Genomic DNA, 15,182 nt, shown 5'->3' with positions numbered 1-15,182 from the left:
ACTCTTATTAAAAAGATAGCTATCCAGTGCCTCATCTGGAGTGGAAAATACAGGAGCAGGTACAAATACTGATGGTGTCCAGTTTGCAAATTAATTCCAATTCTGCAGTTTCACATTGGAGTCTGTTTTTGAAGTTTTTTGTGGGTCATTACAAAACCTAATTTCCCCAGTACTAATTTCCCCTTGCTGTTACTCACACCTTCTTGTCAACTGTTTGAAACTGTTATTTTTCCTCCCTTGGTATCTTGCTGTTAATTGAATTGTCTCGTTAGACTGACCTCACACTTGGTAAGGCAACTCCCATCTTTTCATATATTTATACCTGCTCCTATATTTTTCACTCCATGGATCTGATGAAGTGGGTTCTAGCCCAAGAAAGCTTATGCCCAAATAAATGTGTTAGTCTCTAAGGTACCACAAGGACTCCTCGTTGTTTTTGCTGATACAGACTAACACGGCTACCACTCTGAAACCTGTCATCTCTAGTAGATAGATTCTTCTCTTCACTGCCATTATTAAAAGCACAAGAATATAAAACAGAGTGAAAGGAAAAACTGTCTGCCGTGAGGTTTTTACATTGCAGTGAATTTTCAACATCATTAAGTGCATTGGCTTTTAAAAAGTGAAGGAGGAAAAGAAGAAATATAGTTTTGTTCCTCTGTAATGATTTCCAGCCAAGCAACTGGCACAAGCCATGTACTGAAGATGAAGTGGTAGCTTACATAGAACTGCTGATGTCTGGCACACAGGTACTTCATCTGGGATTTGCCAGAGAGCCAGCCGGAAAACTGTTTGTTGGGAAGAGTTGCCCAAAACTGTTAAACGGAAAAAGAAAAAAGGAGAGTATTCCACATACTCTGAATTAATGTACTTATTTTTGCTCTCTCTGGTCAGACCTATTCTCTGAGGTTAAATTAGAATGGTAGGTGCATAATGTGATAGGAAATAATTCCAAGTTGTTCTTTTAAACTGGTGGCAATAAACAAGATTTTCCTGCTTATAAAACCACATTCACCAGCATTCACATTCATTAAGTATGAATTGGATGGTGGGCAAGCGAATGAAAACAGAAATAGGAAACTATAGCTCACAATTAATGCAAATCATCTTCCTTCTCCAGTTTACCAGCTTCTCTGATTTTATACACATTCCCCTTGATCTGCCTGACCCTCGTTCTTCACGTGCTCATTCCATTTTTCTAATCTTGTGTGCCTGCCCACCTCCAGAGATGGGTGTGACTCGACTTGTTCTCTGTCCGTGGGGAATTCTTTACACTGCCACCATCCCTCTGGCCTCTGGGAAATAGCATTCTGTCATGCTGGAGACGTGTGATTCACCTCTGTAAATACTTCTGCTGTCAATCCAGCTTGAGATATTGTACTGAAATGGAAACGAAATCTGTGCCCAGTGGGCCCAGACATAACTTCCAACAGCAAACTGTATTTCTTTTTTCTTCTCCTACTTTCTGTTAAGACTACATAAATTTCTACCTGTCAATGCACTTTATGATGATATAAGGTGAAAATAAAACATACACTCTGATGTGACCAAAGTGAATGAGATTATAGCTCGTGGTAAATCTTGGGTAGTTCTCTACACATGCAATCCCCCAAATACCCAAAACAGCCATCCTGAAAACTAACAAATGCAAATATAGGGACTGATCCAAAGCCCACTAAAGTCAGTGCAAAGATTCCTGTTGACTTCAGTGGGCTTTGGGTTAGGCACATAGAGTTTAAAATGTATAGGGAGGAAGTGTTTTGTAGTGGTACTAAATGTCAGGATTTGGGGGTTTTCTTCTAACTTTTGCAAAACTTTCTTCTTCCATTTACAAATAACACAAATAGACTTTATTCCAGAACCAGCATTACATGCAATTTACCTAGCCGAGGTTGAGTTTAGGTTTTATGTTTAGTGTGATTATACGTACTACAGTAGTGCTGTGTAAATATATTGCCAAATGGTTTGTAGGCATTATGACACCAGGTGGGTTTTGGGGAGGAAATAGTATTGCGTTTTTGGATTGTTACAGGGAGCCGCTTCTATTGACATAATGGTGCTTGACCAAAAGTTTGACAAGTGGACAGTTCAGGGCAATGTCATTGGTACAGCAGAGGCAGGAGGCTTCATCTCTGTATTAGAGATAATTGATGGAGTGGGAAGAGACCATGAAGAACTTTTAAAATGAAAACGAACAATGAAAAGAGAGGGGTGATATATTCCAAGTGATGAGCCAGAAGATAATTTTTGCAGCAATGTTTTGATTACACTTAAGGGCTGGCAAGATATGATTTTTTTTTTTTAAAGGCCAAACAGGAGTAGATTGCAGTAGTTAGGACATGATAATCTAAGGCCACTATTGGGGTAAGAGAACTTTAACTCTGCCGCACTTAGTTTTTCAAGAGTTTCATGTTTCTATTTGCCACTCTATACACTTTTCAAAGTTGAAAAAGTTATGGAAAAAATGACAGACCAACAAAAGGAAACATTTCAAAAAGAAAAAATGAAAGAAAAAGCACCACTGAACATAACAGTAATTAATTTGATAGCAATTAGTGGTAAAAGAAAGAGGGAGAAAAACCCACCCGAGACTTCTGAACATTCAAAAAAATTAGTAACATTTTTGAAAAATCATTCCATGTTTGAAACCTGCATAATGGAAACAATTTTGAAATTTTCAAAAAAGTTGGAAGAAGTTTCCATTTTTTAGCAGCTTTAACATGTATTGACTTTTCAGATATCCAACATAAGATATAAATAAAATGAGAGATTCCTTCTTGATCCACAGAGAAAGTAAATGGAGTGTTGTGCAATAAGTGCTTTTTATTCTAATACTTAGCTGTAACCTTATGGCGAAAGTTAGCAAGTCCAAAAGTCTGTGATGCATAAGACCAATTCCAGTTGCTCACCAGCACCACTAGTGGGAAATATTATACCCCTCTTTTCAGAAAGACTCCAGCTATTTTACCCCTAAGGCCTAATTTAATTCCTCTGGTGTTATTCCTGTGACTTTTAATTATTGTGGGGTTAAGCTTTGTTTTTCCTAAACTTTTGAACCAACAAGGTTTCCATTAACATCTCTACCCAGATATGAATAAAAAGTTAGTTGGTAATATAAAATAATTAAGCAAGGAGATGGATAGACCAAATTTATCCATCATTAAATTGTCCTTGCCTCAAACACCTCCATTAGTGTGTTTATAGAGTTTTATCAGTATCTCATTTTTGAACTTCTTGTGTTGACAATCTCTGGAGTCTATAAGCAGTTGTTGGCTCCTCTGGAGTAATTGGTTCATAGTAAGGCATGTTATTTTAATCATACACATGTCCTCTCTAACTATGGCTTTTGCATAATATGGATAGAAAAGTGTTGGTCTGTAGCGATCCCATCTAGCTTTTTAAAAGGGAAATCCACAAGTCATTCATTAGCAGGAGCCTGGCATTTGGATTTATTTGTAAAGAGCACCATTTAAAAAATATTCTAAACATCCATGAGGGAAAAAAAGAAAGAAGGATAATAGTGCTGTGTGATGCTAGGCTACCTATGGAATGAAGGAAATTTCATTGTGTGTATCAAGGCTGACTCTTCGTTTTAAGCCACAGATGTTTGCCATCCAGGAAGATAAAAATGATCATAACTAGCACCCCCCCCCCCCAAAAAGGCACAAGGGCAAGAGGACAGATCCCCAGTTACCCACATATGTGAAACATGAAACAGAAGCAGCTGTTCTTGTGCTGGTGTTTCTGTATTTGTTTGGCAAAAAAAAAAAAGGGATAATTTCCCAATACAGTTTTATTTAGCGGGGTGTGGGTGGGGAGGGCTGTTCTTGGTGAAGGTGTGGGGGTGTGGAGAATGTGTTACCAAAGAAGCGTGCACAGAATAGCATTTTTTCCATGAAGCCTGGCTTTAAGGTCTGGCTGTTATCTTTTCCTCTATCAGTAGGTAATGATAGTATGTACTCTTATGTCATGCCATTATTTTTTTTCCTTCTTATTGGTTTGCAATTACTAGTAGCTTATTACAGAGTATGCAGAATTGAATATCATTGGGAGAAAATATGCCCTTATGTTTTTAGCTATTATTTCCCCCCCCCCTAAAAATATAGAAATACAACACACGCTGTGTATTTGGCTTCAAATGATCAAAATATGGAATTGACCATGTGCTGAAAGAGCTTGTTATAACTTTTATGAAATCCCTTAAAGATGAATAGGCCTCATGAAACATGTATTATATTCTGCTTGGTAGCTCAGAGGTGCCTGAGCATTAATTCAAATTTCCCAATGCAGGAGGAAGTGATGTATAAAAATACCAATTGAATCAGAGGATTTTTGTGCCTTTCATTCAAACAGTGGAGTAATATAATTCTGCAGCCTCTGTTCAATTTTTCTATCATCCCATTATTTTCTTCACGGACTGCAGCCTTACTCAGCCTCTATTCAGGCAAAACTGCTGGTGAAGTGAATGGGGATTTTTCTTGGCTTAGAACTCCAAAATTTGGCCATAAATTAACATAATAAGGAATGTTCACTATGTTGTATTTTGGTAAAAAGTTGTTGGATCCAAGGCCAATGCACAAATGTGCTCACAAGAAGCATCTTCTATAGCATTTTCCCCTTTTTTAATTCCTTCCAGCCTTTTTCCTCCTGTCCCAATCACGTTTATGATATTTGCTCTATTATAGGATCTGTTTTCTTAGACTGTGTGGTCGTCAAGCCTGTTTGTTAAAGTGGCTTGTGGAGGCTCATCTTAAATTAGATTGCACACCCTTTGGGGTGGGGACCACACTGTACAGAGCCGAGCACAAAAGGACTGCAGTCCTGATTGTCATCTTAAAACTCTACCGCAATGCAAATAACAATAGAAGTATTTTCCCTCATTAATAAAACCTCCTTAATCTCAATATTCTGATTGCTTCTTTCCCTGGTCATAACATCCTTATTCATGAAAACAAGGAAATGCTACTAAAACAAATATTTAATGTTTTTTGTAAACTGGCTTACAGTGAACCTTGCACCTATGCAGTGACCTATGCCACTTATTAAGATCAAAGCATAAATTGGAGGGGCTGAGAGTTTGAAAATCTCTAAACTTATTTCTGAAATCTACACCTCATTACAACACATCTCTGAGGGGTCACTGGGCCACAATATGAAGGGTATGTGTTTTTTTTAATTTTTATTTTTTACTCTTGAAAAGGACTTGTTACTTTGCATTTTATCACTCTGCATCTTTAGAATCAAAGGTGCTATATTAGAAAGAAATGGCATCCAGAGGGACAAGGTGAAGAAAAAGTACGTAGTCTTTGTGTGTGTGTGTGTGTGTGTGTGTGTGTGTGTGTGTGAATGACTCAAAAAAACCAAAGTCTAGTATATTCTTTTCATTCACCGTGTCTACAATACCTCTCAATTTCTCAGTGAGAGGTTATGCAGGAGGTTCCTTAGTGAAGAGAGATTTTTCATGGTATAGTTTCCAAAGGTTTCATCTGAGACAAGTAATTTCTTAGAGTAAATGATATTTAACAGTCTACTTATTTACTTGTTCTGTCTTTCTGGCAGTTTTTATTCTTTCAGAGGTTCATCTCTGTTGATCATGACCTTGAAAGCTGACAAATTATCTTTGGAATATTAGGAATTCACTCAAGCTGTTACAGTGCTATAATATACACAATATGCAATACTTTTAATTCAGTTTAGAGCAGTTTAACTTTGATCAACCTAAACGCAACAGCAGTAGAAACGTCAAAAGCTCATCTATCTTTAGTTTACTTCCTACTCAGAGTAGCTCCTGCATCCCTCACATCATATGACTTCTTTGCTGCCTGACTTCTTTATGAGAGAGCTTGTGGTGACAAGATGGTGAAATTGTTAGTAAACTGAGGCACAAATACATTAAGTCACACATGAGTCAACAACAGTGCCGGGAATAGAACCTTAGAGTCCTGAGTTTGAGTCCTCTGCTTTAATCATTAGGATGCTCTTCCCCACAAATTCTCTGGCTTGATCTCCAGGTGGTGATCAAGGTGAGGAATGTATGTAAATGTCAGCCACCTTAGAAGAGCTTTCCTATACAAAGGACTTAGTGAGCAGGAAGTGGCTTTATAGGCTCTAGAAACATGGATTTGCATTGGATGCCATTGTGGAAGAGGCAATCACAGATGCAAATATGTTCTGGGTTTAATTATGACCCACAGAAAAAAATACTTCTCTCCTTAAATTTGAGTTAATTGGCATTTACCTAATTGATTACATTTTTAACCATAAGTGGGTGATTTCTTTGGCTTTTGGGCATCATTGCTTGTACATCATTGATATTAATGAAACATTTCCTAGTGGCTAGGTCCCACTTTTGAGGGGTTTGAGACTTGTCAAGGGCACCCAAAAGTCTAGGCACCGATCTTTTTTTCTTTTTGAATTGATTGTCGGTATTTATAAGTAAATGACATAACCCTTTATGACAGAGGTGCATATTAACAATCCAGAGCACATGATCTAACAATCTTTATTATCATAATTGGCTCAGTGGATATAATTGTCCCAACATATATTGTCTTTTGCTGATTGTTGTTGGTTACTAAAGTAATAACAATCAGTTACAACTTGCTGACAAGAAAAGCAGACCAGAACCGAGACATTTGAAAAATCTGTGTTTAACATCTGTCTGTCTTCTCTGTCAGTACAATGAGGAATGCTCTACTATGAATAATTATGCTTTCTGTTTGAAAATTCCTAGTAATGGTGCACCATGTATGATGTCATCCATTGGGTCATTAGAATTAGACCCTGTGTGGGACTACTTTAATCCCGCTCCCGTCCTACCCTGCGATTCCCACTCACACCTGCTCCTGTATTGTTTGTTGAATTTTTACCCCACACCTACTATTATGGCAACGGGTCCTGTAGAACCCACAGGATCCCAGTCCTGCTGCGGGACTGTACATTAGAATTCAATCTCTCTTGATTCAAGAGAAACTCTGAGGTCATTCTTGTATCTTTATCTGTGAAATTCCTTTCCTTTATGTGAAAGATAGTTATTGCCAGTGAATAGTACGTGACTTTGGTCTCCTTGCAACGTCTGGTGATATTGATTGGGGGCAATAGGGAGATGAGTAGAGTGAGTGAGCCTGAGAGCCATATTCTGTGCACTGTGAGGAAAGTTGAAGAATAGCTGGGCAATGTGGGGACTGAAATATCGTGCCTTTATAATTGTCAGTCAAATTTCAAATATATTAGTAACACCTAGCTCTTATCGGGAGCTTCTCACTGGTAGATCTCCTCCAAGTGCTTACTAAGGAGGTCAGACTCCTTATCACCACTGTAAAGAAGAGGAGACTGAGGCACAGAGCAGTGAAGTGATGTGCCAGTGGCAGATCCAAGAATAGAACCACAGTTTTTTCTGAATCCCACCCAGTGCAGTGTTCGAACCAGTGGGCAACATTCCCCCAGTGCCTCCTAATATCTCTCCTAGAATCCCTAGGAGAACTCCTTTCATAAGCAATGGATCTGTTAGTCTCTGGGTGAAGTAGATGTCTCCCATGTTCACTCCTGTATTTTGTGTAAGTTGTCTGACAGCCCCTGTGTGTTCACTGTTGAGGGCTGGCAGATTTATTTTTAGTGGAGTTGCCTTCATGTGGAATTGGTCAGAGCCTAAACTTACTTTCTGAGCACAATGCAAAACTCATCTTTGACACTAAAGTATGTCTCTTTCCTTCATTTCACTGTTTCCACTTTGATACTTGAATTTTATGTCTTGTTACTCTGAAGTGACAAGGCAACGGAGCACTATGCATTAGTCATCCTCTCTGTCACAGGGTTTGGGGTTAGATCCATAAGGGGTTATGTCACCATTTACTCTGAACTCTGGTGTCTCATATGGTTTTGCTGCTTTAACTCCCAATTTAGGATGCTCCCAACCAGGCTAAAAGCATGCAGGTCACAAACTGAGTATCTGTGTGCTAAACAACCCTGGTTCAGCAGCTCTGACACTAGTACTGTGTCTACAGCCCCACCTTGGCTTCCACTAGCCTTGGTTACTACTTGCAGGGTGACCCCAACACACTCCTAGTCCCCACTTTTCCTAAGCTGTATGCTCTGTAATGGCCAGCCCTCTCCTGGAAAATTCAGAGAAGAAATAAGGTTAATTCCTCTAAAGACACACAAGTACATCGCAGCTTATTAATTTAACTGAGGTAAATACACCCTTCCATTTAAACACCAGCACTGCACTGGTTTATAATAAAAATAAAACACGTTTTAACAATAGGACATAGGTCAAGTGGTGCTGAGCAAAAAAGGAATAAAGTTGGAATCGGTTATAAGCAAATAAAAGTGAAACTTAGTCTATCAAGGTACAGGCTTGTTCAAGATGGTTTCTCTCACCAGTAATTCTTCTTCTGTGGAAGGGTCTGACTGAAGGAAAGTCAGCCATGGCTAGAAGTACAAGGTTCTGGCTTCTCTTGTATTCGCAAGTGAAAGATCTTTGTATAAATAGGTTTCTCACCTACATTCAATCCCTAGAATCTTCAGCTAAGTGCCCTCTAAGCTGTGCAGCTGCTTATTAAGCCTTGTGCAGGCGCTCAGGGCTGCAATGGGGAAAGATGCCTCTCCCCCAGCATGGACCTGCATGGCAGGGAGAGGCGCCCCTCCCTGCTGGTCCCAGCACAGACCTGCAGCAGTGGGGAGAGGCACCTCTTCCCCTCCGCCCCCCAGCCCAGGTGCTGCTGTGGGGAGAGAGAGCTAGGGTGAGTCCTCTCTCTCTCTCTCTCTCCGCCATAGCCCCCAGGCTGTCTGCACCCCAAGCCCCTCATCCCTGGCCCCACACACCCAAGTGGAGCCCTCACCCCTCCTGCACCCCAACTCCCTGCCTCAGCCCAGATCCCCCTCCTGCACCCAAAACCCCACATCCCTGGCCCTACCACAGAGCCTGCACCCCCAGCCAGAGCCCGCACCCCATCCCTGCCCCCCCACCACATGCATTTTATTATGTGGAGGTGATGTCACCACCTCCATATTGGTGCACATAACAAAATTCATTCCACATATGCGTGGGAAAAATTAGAGGGAGCACTGGTCTTCAGCCTCCCCCATTGGTGAAGGACACATCTTTCTAAGTTTGCTATATCTTTGTTCCCTTCTTTTCTATCTAGTAATGGATGCCAAAGATGGCTTCTGTCTTTGCTTGTCTTTCAAAGTTCAGTGACTTTATTTCAACAGGCAGGGTGACCTCATGCTATTCTTCACTTCCTGTGGGCTTCCCTCCCCCTGTATGTAAATAGTGCTTTCATTGTTTTGACAGATAAATAGCTACCTTCTTTCCTGTCTAGGAGGGAACCTGTTTCTCCCTGTTTGGTCATAGATTTTAAAACATAATATCATTAAGTATCCAGATAGTGTTAATACAGACATTTCACAATGATATTAATCAGGGTGTCATTAGCTTTCAGAAAAAAATCTCTGTATACTTTTATAATACAATAATCAGTTGATTCAATTTCTCATCACTTGAGGTTCAGCACCCCTGTCTTTGAACAAGTTTACTGGTCTATAGTGTTTTCTTTGAAAAGTAAAACCTACACCAAGCTTCTCTCTCCTGCTGGGTGTAGATGCTATACTGTAGCCTCCCCCGAATATGTAAAAATGGGCCTTCATTGTCTTTGCCTGAAAACTGGGCTGGTCAGAGAATCAAATACACATTCCTTTGTTAAGGCAGCCTGTGCTTATGCACTGATTGCCAAACACACTTAATAATACAATTCTAATGCTCATTCGTAACTTATTGTATGCACAGGGTGAGTACATCGTGGAAGAATATTAATGATTGGTAAGTTGTTAATTTCTAATGATATCTTACATGAGGCCTGTTAGATACAGGCTATAACCATAGTGAGTTGGGGTATGCTGACTTGGTCAGGCCACCTGAAACTCATTTACCTGAGACCAGTGAGCTGTTTGCCTTGTGGCACTAATGACCACTATGCTGTTAGATTTCAAACAATATATTACATGCCACTTTTTAAATATTATTACACCAGTGTGTGAGGTGTAACGAGCATGTCAGGCCTGATGAGTTGCTGACATAGTAATGAACCACAAATTGGCCTCTGATTCGTCCTTTCAATGGGTTTTTTTAAATTACCTCTGTAATAGACTGCCCCATTCTTTCCAGACAAGCATAGTGAACTCGACATAAGATTACAAGCAACTATAGCATTGTTATAACCATATGAACATTTTCTGTTTAAAACTTTCTAATACATTTGGATGAAAAGGAATAACTTCAGTTCTGTATAGCATCCTGTCTTCCTTTCCTTGCACACATTTCTGTACCTGTCTCTGCACTGCAACAAGAGCTTAAGCCACAAATACTGAAAAGAGGCTTTTAAATTATGCAGAAGTAGGAAAATATTGACATGAGACCCTTACAATCCTGGAGGTTTGATTCACATAAATATAACAGGGTTTGAATACTTGCTTATCTGTACATTTCTGGTTTAGAAATTTCGCTGGGGATGTCATCAGAACTGATTTCCACGTAATAATTTCTTTTTGCATTTGGTTGTTTGAGAGAATCTGTCAAGGGGTATGTCTACACTATGGGATTAATACGAATTTATATAATTCGGATTTGAAAAACAGGTTGTATAAAGTCGAAATGTATGCGGCCACACTAAGCACATTAATTCGGTGGTGTGCGTCCAAGTACCGGGGCTAGCGTCGATTTCTGCACTGTTGCACTGTGGGTAGCTATCCCATAGCTATCCCATAGTTCCCGCAGTCTCCCGCGCCCATTGGGATTGTGGGTTAAGATCCCAGTGCCTGATGGGACAAAAAACATCGTTGCAGGTGGTTCTGGGTACAGCCTCACCTCCTCCCTCCCTCCTCCCTGCATGAAAGCAACGGACAGCAGACAACCATTTTCGCGCCTTTTTTCCTGGGTGGGTGAACACTGCAGACTCCATACCACGGCAAGCATGGAGCCCGCTGAGCTCAAGACAGCAGTCATGAACATTGTAAACACCTCGCGCGTTCTCGTGGAGTTTATGCTCAGCCAGGACCAGAAAAACGAGGCGAGGAGGCAGCGGCGGCAGCAGCGCAGCGACAAGCATGATGAGGACATGGACATGGACACGGACACGGATACAGAATTCTGTGAAACCACGGGCCCCGGTGCTTTGGAGATCATGTTGTTAATGGGGCAGATTCTATCCATGGAACGCCGATTCTGGGCAAGGGAAACAAGCACAGACTGGTGGGACCGCATAGTGTTGCAGGTCTGGGACGATTCCCAGTGGCTGCGGAACTTTCGCATGCGTAAGGGCACTTTCATGGAACTTTGTGACTTGCTGTCCCCTGCCCTGAAACGCCAGAATACCAAGATGAGAGCAGCCCTCACAGTTGAGAAGCGCGTGGCGATAGCCCTGTGGAAGCTTGCAACGCCAGACAACTACCGGTCAGTCGGGAATCAATTTGGAGTGGGCAAATCTACTGTGGGGGCTGCTGTGATGCAAGTAGCCAAAGCAATCACTCAGGTGCTGCTACGAAAGTTAGTGACTCTGGGAAATGTGCAGGCTATAGTGGATGGTTTTGCTGCAATGGGATTCCCTAACTGTGGTGGGGCGATAGACGGAACCCATATCCCTATCTTGGCACCGGAGCACCAAGCCACCGAGTACATAAACCGCAAGGGGTACTTTTCAATGGTGCTGCAAGCACTTGTGGATCACAAGGGACGTTTCACCAACATCAACGCGGGCTGGGCGGGAAGGGTTCATGACGCTCGCGTCTTCAGGAACACTACTCTGTTTAAAGGGCTGCAGCAAGGGACTTACTTTCCGGACCAGAAAATAACCGTTGGGGATGTTTAGATGCCAATAGTTATTCTTGGGGACCCAGCCTACCCCTTAATGCCATGGCTCATGAAGCTGTACACAGGCAGCCTGGACAGGAGTCAGGAGCTGTTTAACTACAGGCTAAGCAAGTGCAGAATGGTGGTAGAATGTGCATTTGGCCGTTTAAAAGGTCGCTGGCGATCATTATTGACTCGCTCTGACCTCAGCCAAAGAAATCTCCCCATTGTTATTTCTGCTTGCTGTGTGCTCCACAATCTCTGTGAAAGTAAGGGGGAGACCTTTATGGCGGGGTGGAAGGCTGAGACAAATCGCCTGGCTGCTGATTACGCGCAGCCAGACACCAGGGCGATTAGAAGAGCACACCAGGAAGCGCTGTGCATCAGAGAGGCTTTAAAAAACAGTTTCATGACTGGCCAGGCTACAGTGTGAAATATCTGTTTGTTTCTCCTTCATGAAAACCCGCCCCCTTTATTGACTGATTTTCTGTAAGGAACCCACCCTCCCCCTTCCCCCAGCTTTCTTTCAAACCAAATAAAGTCACTATCATTTAAAAATCATTTATTCTTTATTAATAGATTAGAAAAAGAGGGAGGGAACCCGGGTGGTATTTGGGAGGAGGATTGCTGGGAAGGAAAAAGACACAAAGAAAAGGTTAAAAAAATGACAGCCTTTTGCTTGGGCTGTCTACTGGGGTGGAATGGGAAGGTGTACGGAGCCTCCCCCACCGTGTTCTTACACGTCTGGGTGAGGAGGATACGGAACATGGGGAGGGGGGAGGGTGGAACAGGGGCTGAAGCGGCAGTCTGTTTTCCAGCAGCCGTTCCTGAAGCTCCACCAGACGCCGGAGCATGTCTGTTTGCTCAGGCAGCAGCCCCAGCGTTGCATCCTGCCTCCTCTGGTCTTCCTGCCGCCACCTCTCATCTCGAGCGTCCCTCCTGTCCTCACGTTGGTCCCTCCTGTCCTCACGTTGGTCCCTCATGTCCTCACGTTGGTCCCTCCTGTCCTCACGTTCACTGGCTTCTTTCCTATACTTTGAAACTGTTTCCTTGCACTCATTCAGATGAGCTCTGTCACTGCGGCTGGATTCCATAATTTCAGAAAACATCTCGTCTCGCGTTCTCTTCTTACGACGCCTTATCTGTGATAACCTTCGGGATGGAGGAGGGAGGCTTGAGGAATTTGCAGCTGCTGTAGGGAGGGGAAAAAAGAGAGACTTGTTTAAAAAGCTACATTTTGCAGAACAATGCTTATACTCTTTCACGGTGACCAACACTATTCACATTACATAGCACATGTGATTTCTGTGCAAGGTCGCATTTTGCCTCTTAATGCTGAGTGCCTGTGGCTTTGCTGCTAGAGATCACAGGTCTGGGCAACAGAATTCGGCTTGCATGCGGCCATGGTAAGCCATTGTTTTACAGCTTCTGCGCCCTCCTTTCCCACATACCAAGCATAGCCTGTAGAGTGCTGCGGTTTTTCTGTTAACATTCAGCAGCAGCAGAAAACAAACTAACCACCCCCCCCTCGCCATGAATTCTCTGGGATGATTGCTGTACCCCTCCCCCCCACCGCGTGGCTGGTATCAGGGAAGATCCCTGCAGGCACCAAACTAACCACCCCCCCCCCCCGCCGCCGCCCCCCTCCTGCCATGAATTCTCTGGGATGATCATGGTACCCCTCCCCCCACCGCGTGGCTGGTAACAGGGAAGATCCCTGCTAGCCAAACGCAAAAAACTCAGGGCCAATTTCCCATCTGCGCTTGGCTAACTGCAGGGAAGGATTTATTTTCCGCCACAGGCAAACAGCCCAGTAGGAACGGCCACCTCTGTCCCCTTAATTAAGTTCCCGTATTTCAACCAGGTTACCAGGAGTGATATCACTCTCCTGAGGATTACACAGCAAGATAAAGAACGGATGTTGCTTGAATGCCAGCAAACACCGGGACCATACGCTGCCAGGCTTTGTCAGGCAATGATACCAGATGACCACGCCATGCTTGCAGCAAGTAAAGTGTCCTACCATGGAGGAGGGAATAAGGATGCACTGCCAGAAACCTTGTGGCAAGGCTTTTGGAGTACCTCCAGGAGAGCTTCATGGAGATGTCCCTGGAGGATTTCCGCTCCATCCCCAGACACGTTAACAGACTTTTCCAGTAGCTGAACTGACCGCGAATGCATCCCAAGTCCTCAGGGCAAAGTAATCATTAAAAACCGTTTGCTTTTAAAACAAGTTTTATATTTTAAAAGGTAAACTCACCTGAGGTCCCTTCCATGGGGTCAGAGTCTTGGGTACTGGCTTGGGAGGGTACTTCAGTCAGGGTGAGAAAAAGATCCTGGCTGTTGGGGAGAACGGAGTGCTGTGTGCTCTCTGCAAGCTCATCCTCATCCTCCTCCTCCTCCTCCTCCTCCTCCTCTCCCCCATCGGCAGAATCCTCAGGCGTCGCTGATGAGACTATCCCCGACCCAGAATCCACGATCACAGGTGGGGTAGTGGTGGCAGCCCCCCCTAGAATTGCATGCAGCTCGGCGTAGAAGCGGCATGTCCGCGGCTCTGACCTGGAGCGACCATTTGCCTCCTTTGTTTTTTGATAGGCTTGTCTGAGCTCCTTGACTTTCACGCGGCACTGCTCAGAGTCCCTATTGTGGCCTCTCTCCATCATGCCCTTGGAAATTTTTTCAAAAGTTTTTGCATTTCGTCTTTTAGAACGAAGTTCTGCAAGCACTGAATCCTCTCCCCATACAGCGATCAGATCCAGTACCTCCCTCACGGTCCATGCTGGTGCTCTTTTTCGATTATCAGCCTGCATGGTTACCTGTGCTGATGAGCTATCTGTGGTTACCTGTGCTCTCCACGCTGGGCAAACAGGAAATGAAATTCAAATGTTCGCGGGGCTTTTCCTGTCTACCTGGCCAGTGCATCCGAGTTTAGATTGCTGTCCAGAGCGGTCACAATGATGCACTGTGGGATAGCTCCCGGAGGCCAATACCATCGAATTGCGGCCACACTATCCCTAATTCGAAATGTTAAAATCGATTTTGGCGCTACTCTGCTCGTCGGGGTGGAGTACAGAAATCGATTTAAAGGGCCCTTTACATCGAAATAAATAGCGTCGTTGTGTGGACGGTTGCAGGGTAAATTCGAATTAAAGCTGATAAATCCGAATTAAAGTCGTAGTGTAGACCAGTTGGGTAGTAGTAACTTGGCAGTACAGAAATTAAGTCATATAGAGGAGCACAATCAGAGACAACCACTTGGGTTTAATTTTGATTTCTGGGTGAAATTCTTGTTGTATCCAATTAATTCACCAGTTCCTTATAAGAACCCAATTTACTT

General features: G+C 43.0%; 2 protein-coding genes across 6 annotated transcripts in view; one reads left to right on the top strand and one right to left on the bottom strand.

Moving 5' to 3' along the window:
* ATP2B2 (ATPase plasma membrane Ca2+ transporting 2) overlaps positions 1–15,182 on the top strand; it is a 754,329-nt gene that overhangs the window by 314,288 nt on the left and 424,859 nt on the right. The window lies entirely within an intron of this gene.
* LOC135972621 (pre-mRNA-splicing factor CWC22 homolog) lies at positions 12,457–15,027 on the bottom strand. The gene is made up of 2 exons (XM_065551217.1): positions 14,106–15,027; positions 12,457–13,037 (listed from the first exon to the last, which is right to left on the bottom strand). The coding sequence occupies exons 1-2, from the start codon at positions 14,653–14,655 to the stop codon at positions 12,502–12,504; spliced, it is 1,086 nt and encodes a 361-aa protein (XP_065407289.1). The 5' UTR covers positions 14,656–15,027; the 3' UTR covers positions 12,457–12,501.

The sequence above is a fragment of the Chrysemys picta genome, chromosome 7 (assembly GCF_011386835.1).
Source record: "Chrysemys picta bellii isolate R12L10 chromosome 7, ASM1138683v2, whole genome shotgun sequence".
Taxonomy (NCBI): domain Eukaryota; kingdom Metazoa; phylum Chordata; order Testudines; family Emydidae; genus Chrysemys; species Chrysemys picta.
This window is presented reverse-complemented; position numbering and strand designations above follow the sequence as displayed.